The 10,404-nt window shown below is 49.4% G+C and overlaps 2 protein-coding genes across 3 annotated transcripts in view; one reads left to right on the top strand and one right to left on the bottom strand.

The window, feature by feature from the left end:
- The first annotated feature begins 1,407 nt into the window (after positions 1-1,407).
- PPFIBP2 (PPFIA binding protein 2) overlaps positions 1,408-10,404 on the top strand; it is a 151,190-nt gene continuing 142,193 nt past the window's right edge. For both annotated transcript variants that reach the window (XM_050756122.1, XM_050756120.1), the window contains exon 1: positions 1,408-1,843. The gene's annotated coding sequence lies outside the window, so the exon portion shown is untranslated. The remainder of the gene's footprint in view (positions 1,844-10,404) is intronic.
- On the bottom strand, positions 5,443-5,951 carry LOC126935268 (transcription factor NF-E4-like). The gene has a single exon (XM_050756517.1). It carries the CDS (start codon positions 5,924-5,926, stop codon positions 5,540-5,542), a length of 387 nt encoding a protein of 128 aa, XP_050612474.1. The 5' UTR covers positions 5,927-5,951; the 3' UTR covers positions 5,443-5,539.

Below are 10,404 nucleotides of genomic sequence, written 5' to 3'. Positions count from 1 at the left end.
AACATGACCTACATCAGTGATTCTTAAACTTTGTTGCACATAAGAATCACCTGCGGAGTTTTAAGAGTCCTCATGCCATGGCCATACCCCCAAGACCATTAAATCATAACCTCTGGGGATGAATCAAGACATCAGTATTTTTAAAGTCCCTTCCCGCAATGTGGTTCCAAAGTGCAAAGAAGCTCCAGAGCCGGTGACTTAGAACATTTAAAAAGGTAATTGTATCGTTTTAAGAACAGGCTAGCAGTTTCTGGGGGCTGAGATAAGGGAGTGGGTCCACTAGGGCAATAAAGTGTGGGGTTTGGAAACGGCCACGAACTCTTGTGAACTGCGGCAGCCTCGGTCTACAAAAGCCTCTCTGCTGCTATTTTAAGGAAGTGAAAGAGAACTGAAGGGTGTCCTGTTGTAACACAACTCTTGCGGGCCCCAGCCTTCCCCTGCTGGCTGTGCTTTGGTCTGCTGCTGGCCAGGTTCCTGCAGTGACCACACGTCTCATATTTGCCAGGGTGGCTTAGGTTCTGTTCACATGTAAAAGTCTCCTGGGCCCACTGGTCACTTCAGACCGCGAGGGTAAATTTGGTTCGAAAAAGTTGTATCCTGTGGAGTTTGTTGACACTCCAGCCTGTAGAGAACTAAAGGCCAGAGCTGTGGTGACTCCTGCCAGAGCTGGGGACTATGCCAGAGTCCCTGGTGTCGCTGCCATCTGAGGCCTACAGGGATTTTAAACAGCTTAACAGCAGCCAGTCCTTGGAGGCCTGGGCAGGGCCACAGCCTAGCAGTACAACCAAAACGGGTTCAGGCCACACACTGGAGGTAGGGGTTGGACCAGGTCTCCAGGGTTCAGTCCTCCCCAGTTCGAGAACCCATTCCTGTGGTCAGACATTGCCAACGCTTTTCTTGGACCTAAGGTCCCAGATCCTTGGTGCTGGGCAGAGGGAAATGCTTCCTGACCTCGGCTCTTCGCAAGACAGAACTTTTGTTTGGTGCCAACCACTAGAGGGACCTCCACCACCCCAGGTCGCGAGTGGAGCGCGGCGGGACCTGGGGTGATTCGGGGCTTTCCGACCTGCTTAGGGAGGACGGCTCAGAGACCACCTCAGTTTTGCTGGGATCCCATGCGGCCTGAGGAAGTCGGGATGCTTCGAAGGGTTGCTGCTCTGGGTGTGCCTCTAATGTGGGTTTTCTATGCTTTCTCCCTTTGCAATTCTCGACACAGTTTCCTTCTTCCTCGCTTTCATTCCCTGTGACCGGAGAACGGCGCTGAAGGGCTGGAGAAGCCCAGGATACTAGCAGCCAGAGCGCTGGGGACCCACCCGGGCCTCCCAGCAACCGGAGCTGTGCGGAGGAGGAGGTGCGGCTGGCGGGGCGGGGCGGGGCGGGGCGGGGCGGGGCGGGGCTCCCGGGAGGGGGCGCGGTCCGCCGAGAGACTCCGGGCTGGTGCCGGGACTCGAGGCCCAGAGGGTGGGGACTAGGCAGGTTCGAAGGGGCGGGGCTGACCAGGCCGGTCCCCGGGGAACAGGAACTCTGGCGGACGGGTCCCAGCAGGCTTCCTCGGTGCCCGAGAGGGAGCGGGTTCCCGAGAGGGTGGTCCCCTTGGCAGGTCCCGGGGTGGGGGCGCGGCGCTCCGGGAAGAGCCTCCCTCAGGTCCCCGCCCCGTCACGTGGGCGCCGGCCCCGGCCGCTGCGGTCGGTCCGCTGGTTGGTCGGGCGCTTGGTCCGGCAGTTGGTCGGTGGGCCAGTGGCTTGTCGCTCGCTTCTGGGCTCTCATGTTTGAAGGTGGGAGGGACACGGGAGCGGCCCGCACACCTGAGCCGCCCGGAGAGGAGCCGCGGCCCCGCACCCAGGTCAGTGGGCTTTCCCAACACCCCGGGCTCGCCGCGCGGTCGGGGTTGGGATCCCCGTCGGGAGCATTGCCTGGGGAGTGGAGCGCCCCCAGAGCTACGAACCACGGGGGCGTGTGGGTCAGTGTCTCCGTGAGCCCCGGAGCGTGTCCCAGGCTCGAGGACGGGGACCCTTCTGCAACTCCACTGGCCAGAAGCCTGGGAGGAGGGCAGAACTCCTGTGGGTTGGCTGCGAATCTCCACCCCACCCTGCCTGGGATCAGCGGACAGTCCGCACTCCTGCAGGTGCCAGCGTGGCCCTGGAGATGCGCAGGGAGGTGGGGTCCCACAGAACTCAGGTCCCTGAACTCAGTCCCTGAGTTCTGTGCGGCGCGTCTCAGCCCTGCTCAGCCCGGGGAGCAGCTGTGTGGACTAGGGAGCCTAAGGAGGTTGCGGAAGCTTTAGGTCTGTCCAGCCCAGGCAATTCTCTGTTGGACACAGCGTGTGTCTAGATGCAACGCCTCGGCTAAAGCCAGTTCTGTAGTGTAAGTGCAAAAATACAGCACGCTTTTCAAAATCTAAAACCACTGCCTCCCCGTAGATTGCAGGATGGGGACGGTCCTATTTAAAAGTGGGCTCTTCACCTCATCACATCAGACTTAAGACCCGCAGATTTTCCTCGGATGAAAATAAGATTATGTAACTAGAGAACAGAACTTCCAGCATTTGGGTAGGATTAAGACAGGCATTTTTGCCAGTGTTTAATCTTCTTAAAAAACGAATCTAATTATATTTTTACTTTTAGAGCAACCGGATAATTGGTATAGATCCGTCTCCTTTTTCTATATTTTGGTCTATTTCCTGTCTTTCTCTTCATCTCTCTTCTGTCTTTCTCTTCATCTCTCTCTTTTCTCAACCCCTCCTTAATTGATTATAATACAAATCTGAAGTTTTTTTCAAATTTTATAGTGTATTATGTGAAGTTAAATGGTGAACTACAGAAAAGTAGTGGGCTTTAGACATAATTCATCTTCAGCATATTCAGTCTTTCATTATTATAGGTGTATGGAAAACTCTAAGTGTTATCTAATTTAGAAATTATTTCTCTCTTTGGCTTAAAAGAGGCAACCCATTTGCACTTTGCTTAAATTAATATCTAAATAACATTGAAGTGGGAGATGGGGATGATTGATGAGGTTTTCACTGATTGCATATATCCATGTTTTATTTAACATATTTCAATTATTAGTAATACTATTTTAAGATTTGGTGATGTGACAGTTGTTAGCTTCTTGCTACTGGAGAGACAAGCTGCTTACCATCATGATGCCTTCTTTACTGGGTAGCTAAAGGAGATGCGCTTTGACTTTAAGATTAAGTGGAATGAGATCAATGACATGAAGACGGTAGGAACAAAGTTATGGGAATTCCTGTCTTTCATCTGAGTGGGAAATCTGGGATAATTTTAAGAAAGGGTGATGTGATGGACCTCAAAGGATCCCTCCTGGGTTTTTCAAGGCAGAAAAGGGTAGAGTGTGGCCTGGGCTGTGACAACTGTGTGGGCAGGCAGGCATGGACTCACCATGAGAAGTGGTCAGTGGTCCAGCTTGGCTCTTATGTTGAGTGCTAGACAGTAAGACTGGTGATAAGGCTGGAAAATGGCGCCAGCTGTCCAGTGCAGAAGTCTGGACTTGGTCTGAAGGCACAGCAGGGGACTGACTGATGGTTCTGTGAACTTCTCAAAGTCAAAGACCTTGGTCCCTAACCCTCCCAATTCCTAGCCTGATACAGAGAAAATCCAGTAAATATTTGTGGAGTGCATGATGTGACAACACTGTAGAGCAGAGCTTCTCAAACTTTAACCAGTTTGAGAATCATGCAGGCATCTTGTTCAAATGCAAATTACAATTCCATAGGTCATGGGTGGGACCTGACATTCTGCGTTTCTAACAGATTCCCAGGAGCTTGCTGATCATTTCCCTATGTATAGCAAGAATTTAGAATAGCAGTTTGCAAACTGCCTCATAATCTGGGGAGTTTTGTAAAATGTCCAGGTTAAGTACTCTGGGATGTTTTTACCAAGTTCCCCCAGGTGATTCTGTTGACAAATCCGAAGGCCACTGCTGCAATGGCAAAGTTCTGGCAGTGTGGTGGGAAGCAAAGTCCAAGGGAAAAAGACAGTGGGGGCGGTGAGGCTGGATAGGAAACTGGGAGGCTGATTCAGGGTGGAAGGGATGAGGCCTTATTTTGGGCCTGAGAGAGTGGTGAGGAGGGGACAGGTAGGGAGACTTTGGAGAGATAGAATCTGTAGGACGGAGGACTAGGGAATGGGACAGTCTCTAGACTGATTAGATGGAATGACAAGTGAGGAGGGAGAAACAATGCTGGGAAGATTCAGCTTTGGGCCTGAGGAATGGTATGGCTTTTAGACTGTAATACTTAAGGTAAAGTTTATGAAAGGTTCTTGTATCAGTTCAAACCCAGAGAGCACGCCAACAGACAACACGAGGCGGTATGGAGCAACATGCTGTTTTAATGAGCGCCTGGGTGCAGGTGAGCTGAGGCCTAAAATGGCATCAGCACCAAATGAGGACGGAGCGGGGGTTTTATAGTCTCCTGTAAACAAGAAGTGTCTCAGTCTGATGTAACTGCTACGTGGTACCCAGACGGCCTCCCTCTCAATCTTCATGGGGTACATGTCTTCTGGCCAGGGTAGGTGTCTTCTGGCTGGCTCTCTTCCTACTTCTGCCATGTTGCTGACGCACGCTGCTGGCGCAAGTGGCCTTGCGCCTTGGGACTGGGCCTGAGAAGGAAGGAGTTACTCATCTCTTCAAGCTTTCAAACCCCGGGGAGAATCTTTCATTCCTGTCTATTTGGTTATAGTAAAAAGGGATAAGGAGTGACCTTCTCAATAACTACTTCAGGTGTGACATAGGGGTGGCATGGGCTCCTTGGAAAAAGAAAAACTTAATTTTTAGGGTATTCTTGAGAGACGGGTTGGTATCCATCGTGTCACTGTAGCAGGAGCATAATCTGAATTGTCCGGTGGCTAACTGTAGTTTCAACAAGAGTTTTAGTGGCTTTTATTATTAGTGAGATAACACAGGGGAGGAAAAGGAGGAACCCAGTGATGACGATTACTGTCCCTACCAGGGTTTTAAATCCTCCAAAATTAGAGAACTGTTGTCCGGCTGCTAGAGTGAGAGCTCGAGTGAGGGTGATGAGTTCAGCTTTTTGGGAAGTGGTGCCTAGGAGGCGCGGATTGACTTCAATAGTGTGGGGTGTGGTGTTTTGCGACTGAGGGTGTGGAAGTATCCCTAACAGTGGGGTTAACTACAGATGGGGGATAAGGAAAGGTTGCAGGTTTTAGAGTGGGAGGTTGCAGGAGTAGAAGAAAATTAGAAGCCTCAGATGGGTCTGGGTTGATGTGTTGGGTACTATGGGGAACGTGGAAGTGGAGAGTAGTGTGGAGTTTTGAAAGGATGTTTCTGCCTATGAGCAGAGTTGGGCATGAGGGCAGGACTAAGAAAGAGTGAGTGAAGGAAAGGGTGTGCAGGGAGCAGAAAAGTGGAGGGGTGGCTCGGGGTTTGGAGACTTGTCCATCAATTCCCACAACAGAGACGTGAGAGGACTGGGTGGGTCCTGAAAAATTAGGTAAAGCAGAGTAGGTCGCCCAGGTATCAATTTAAAAACATACTGGCCTACCTGCCACCATCAGGGTTACCCTTGGCTCAGATGAAGCAATGGTAGTTGCCGGGGCGTCCGTTCCAGGGCACCGTCAGTCTTCACTGGCAAGGCGGACGAGATCCGAGTAGGCGGTTTTGGCCTGCTCGGGAAGGGATGGGGGTGGTCCTTGCAGGGGCTGCTCATGGTCCGACTTCCAGTGGGGTCCTCTGCAGAGGGGACACAGCCTAGTGGGCTTACCTGGGTTTGGGCATTGTCTGGACCAGTGGCCTTCATTGCCGCATTTGAAACAGGCGCCAGGTGGAGGTGGATTGCTAGGAGGCTTCTGTGTGGAGCTGTGGCCCCGTGGGCCTGCAGGGCCCCTGATGGTGGAGGCAGGCATTTGAAACTCTGCCTGTTTTTGCCTTTTACTTTCCTCATCATGATTGTTAAAGACTTTGAAGGCTAAATTAAGAAGGTCTCGTTGTGGGGGTTTGAGGGCTTGTTGTCTCATTGTCGTCAAGCTTCTGAAGCTTGAGCCATATCGGGAATGGATTGGGAGATGAGCCGAAGGTTTAAGATAGTGGTTCCTTCTGGGCTGGCTGGGTCTAGGTTGGTATATTTTCTCATGGCTTCAGTTACATGAGAGAGAAAAAGGGCTAGGTTTTTGTCAGGACCTTGGGTAATTTCTGGAAGTTTTTCATAGTTTACCACTTTATGGGTACCCTTTTTGAGTTCTGCAAGGAGACACACAATCATGTGGTCTCGATGGCAGCATCTAGAGGCCCTGTCTTGATAATCCCAGTGGGAGGCCTGGTTGGGGACTGCCTCTGCACCAGTAGGCTCGGCAGGAGCTTGGTGATAAACTGTATCAGCATACACCTAAGCTGGGGTCCAGATACAGTCCTGGTCTTCTGAGGTGAGGGTAGAAGAGAAGATAACGTAGAGGTCATGCCAAGTTAGTTCATAAGACTGGGTAAGATACTGAAACTCCCTAATATAAGAGGTAGGGTCTTCTGGAAATGAACCAAGTCTTTTGTTAATTTGAGAGAGATCAGTGAGGGAAAAGGGAAAATGAACTCTAACAATACCTTCAGCTCCTGCTACTTCCCAAAGGAGGCACTCTAGCACTGGTGCTGAAGTGAGGGTGGGGCATGGGCCAAAGATGGCACTCAAGCAAGTATGGGCAGGAGAGAAGGAAGAAGCCGGAAGTGGTTCCTGCTGAGGGTTTGAATGGGGAAGGGGATTTGATTTGATAGGCAGTGGAGGATAGATAGGGGCATAAGGTGGCGGGATGGGTTTACAGGCTTCAGGAGAGGGCAGTGAGGAAGGAGAATGAGTACAAATAATGCTAGAGTTGTCCTCAGGAGAGGACGGTGTAGGAAAAGAAGTGGGTACTGCTGACTGGGAAGATGGTAGCTGGGAAGATGGCAGCTGAGAAGATGGTGACTGGAAAGATGGCGGCTGAGAAGAGTACAGCTGAGAAGATAAAGAGAAGGGCTTGCAGGGTTAAAGAAGATGGTTGAGAGGAGAGGTAGAGTCTGGGAGGGATGGATAGCAGTCTGCTGGATCTAATGGGGAAAAAGAGGTAGGTTTGGGAGGAGAAAGGCGATTAGGGTGGCGAGAATAGAGAAGGATTTGAACAGGTGAGCAAGAATTGCAGAGGTCAGGTTGTGATCTGAGTGCAAAAAGGTCTGGACATAAGGAATTTCTCCCTATTTCTCTGGTCGTTGGCAATAATTGCTTAAATCAGTTAAAACTGTAAAGTCGAATGTTTCATTTGCCTGCCATTTGGACCATTACCTAATTTGTACTGTGGCCAGACTGAATTGCAAAAAAAGACAAGGCGCTTAGGGCGGATATCTTGCCTGAGGCCTAAGGTTTGCAGGTTTTTTATGAGGCAGCCTAGAGGGCTGTTTTTTGGAATGGAGAACCAGGAGTTTCCCATAACGGAGGGTAGGCATAGGAGAACAAGGAAAAAGGAGACTGTCCTGGATGGCGGGATGGAGACAATAAAAGGAGCAATCGTCACCACCGTCTTTTTCGTTCCTGGAACGGGGTCAAATGGTTTAGAGGTGTCCCCCTAAGACCAGATGATCAGCGAGTGCCTGGCACACTTTGGAGCCTTTTTGGACCAACGTTGAATTTTCGGACTGGAGAAACCAAGAAAGACCGAGCGGATTTTTCCCTGTTAACTGGGTTCCCGGCGAAACTTACCAGTAAGCGAGATCAGTGACCGACGTGCATGCACAGAGGGGCTGGGGAGCTTCCTTTGTCCAGCTGCTGTGGCCTGCTTTCCAGCGTGGAGTGGTAGGTCCACGGGGGACACAGACCCGAGCCCTTCCTGGGTTTCAGCACCAGATGAAAGGTTCTTGTATTGGTTCAAACCCCGAGAGCGCACCAACACATAACACCAGGCGGTTGGAGCAACATGCTGTTTTAATGAGCGCCTGGGTGCAGGCAGGCTGAGGCCTAAAATAGCATCAGCACCAAATGAGGATGGGGTAGGGGTTTTATAGTCTCCTGTAAACAAGAAGTGTCTCAGTCTGCGGTAGCTGCTAGGCGGTACCCAGATGGCCCACCTCTCGATCTTCAGGGGGTACGTGTCTTCCGGGCAGGGTAGATGTCTTCCGGCTGGCTCTCTTCCTGCTTCTGCTGTCTTGCTGACACAGGCTGCTAGCACAAGTAGGCCTTGCGCCTTGGGACTGGGCCTGAGAAGGGAGGAGTTACTTATCTCTTCAAGCTCTCAGATCCCAGGGAGAATCTTTCAGTTTAGAAGTGGTTTTTTACTTGGCCCTAAGATCTTTTTTTTTTTTCCCTGAAATCCAAATCTGTTCATGATGCTGTCCTGTTTGAAATCCTCTGGTGGATATCCTAATGCAAAATATAAGAAGGAAGTACTAATATAAACACAACTGATAAGGTATTTAAACATTTATTCCATTCTACAGCCTGTTCATCCCCATTCAAGATGTGACATTCAGTCCCCATTTGGTGTGGGCACAACTAGGCTGAAACTTTTGGCAGCTTTGTTTATTCCTGAGTCACTATTTTTCCTGCTTCCTTCTTCTTCAGAGGAGCTCCACTTCTCTTGAACTTTATGTTTCTTAGTATCATTCTTTGGTTCCAATGCTTGATGGCACCTATGTGTCTCTGTCTTCATGGAATCTATGTGTAGTCTGGGGAAGGTGGGCTTTATCCTTTATATACCCTTAAAGTCAAGTCTTGTTTGACTTTGTGGATCTTCACAAGCTTCATTCTTATCTCTCACTCATCTGGTAAATAATCCTCTAAAAGAGGCTGTCCTAGAACAATCTGTTTAACTTTAGGTCCAGATCTCCTTAGCGCCTCAAGTTCCAGGGGACTGCTGACTCTGAGCTTTGTCTTCAGCAAATGTATGATTTCTGTTTGCTTTACGGTCCTTGGCTTGGTTCTCCCTTGTAATTCTTACTTTCATTTCCTCTCTCTGTCCTGTTCATATGTACACATTCATGCACACTGAAAGCTGAGCATTCATTGTGCATGATGCTTTTAATCACCCTATTCTATGTTGCATAGTAATCATGACCCCTAACATACCTGTAGATGGGAGGCCTAGACACAGAAGTGTATAGGACTGTCTCTCTGATAGGATAAAATATACCATCCTTGTATGGCATTCAAGTCTCTGCAGTGGTGGGCCCTACTTTAGCTCTCCAGCTGCATCTCTACTGTTCCCCAAACTGAGAAGCTGAATAATTTCTATTTGTTTGTGCCTATCTGCCTTTGCATACACTATTTTTATCTTCCCAGAAAGCCCTTTTGTCTCTGTTCTACAAGATTATTAATCCTTCAGGATATAGATCAAATTCTTGAAACCCCCTTGCCCCTAAGTCGTTTTTACTCTTCTGTTACATACATATCACATCAAATAAAGATCTGCGATGCTGTTTCATCACTTTATGTGTATGTCTCTGTCCATACCCCTCTAAACTCTGAGCTGCTTTAGGGCTCTATCAGCTGTTGTGTGTGGCCCCACAGTTAGCAGATGTTCAGGAAGAGTCTGTGGTAGATATGGGCCTTAAGCTGGCTGGCTTTGCAATGTTTACCTCAGTAAAGAGGGAAAGGGGCTGGTTATTTCGTGTGGTAGATGAAAGAAGGAACAGGAGCAGAAACTGAGAGCCTGGGAGGAAGGACAGGCCCAATGAAGAGTGAGCCCACATGGCTAGAGTCAGGGGGTTGGGTGGACACTGGGAGAGGTGAGGATAGAATCTCAGGCTGGGAAGAGATCATGGAAGGCCCTGAAAGTTGGAGCTATATAATTTAAATTTTATTTTGATGACATTGAAGGTTCCATACTCAAGTATGGAAAAGACATGGTAAAACTGTTTGTTCAGAATGATTCTGGCTGGGAAGGGCAGGTTGGAGGGACAGGGAGGAACTTCTTATGAGCACAGGCTGTTAGAATAACCCATTGAGGTAGCTCAGGACCTAAATCAAAGCAATGGCAGTAGGAATAGAGAAGGGAGCAGAGGCGAGTGAGCATGCCAAGAAATCTGGGAGGATTTGGTGACTGATTGTGTTTGAGGGAGAGAGAAAAGAGTCAAACTGGATACTGACATTGTGTGTTAGTTTGCTGGGAGAAGAATGAGGCAACTGTCAATAGCATGTTAATGAAAGCATGGAGGCACTTCATGGAAGGGGGAAGGGAAATGAAAGTGGTTGATTCTTTTGGAATCAGAAGGGAGTCTCGGGTAGTTTCTTGCTTGCCCTTTATATGTTTACCCGTGAAAAAATGGTGAAGCCCAAAGAAACCTACCCAAGATCACTTAGCTGTTGGTGGTAGAACTCAGGCCTCCTGACGTTATGGCCTGGGCTTCTATTTTCTGTAGCGCATGAGTATAGACAGAGGAGAGCTGCCAGAAGGTCGAGATGGAGATTCC

Source organism: Macaca thibetana, chromosome 14 (assembly GCF_024542745.1).
Source record: "Macaca thibetana thibetana isolate TM-01 chromosome 14, ASM2454274v1, whole genome shotgun sequence".
Classification (NCBI taxonomy): domain Eukaryota; kingdom Metazoa; phylum Chordata; class Mammalia; order Primates; family Cercopithecidae; genus Macaca; species Macaca thibetana.
Note: the sequence above shows the minus strand (reverse complement) of the source record. Positions and strands in the feature narration are given on the sequence as shown.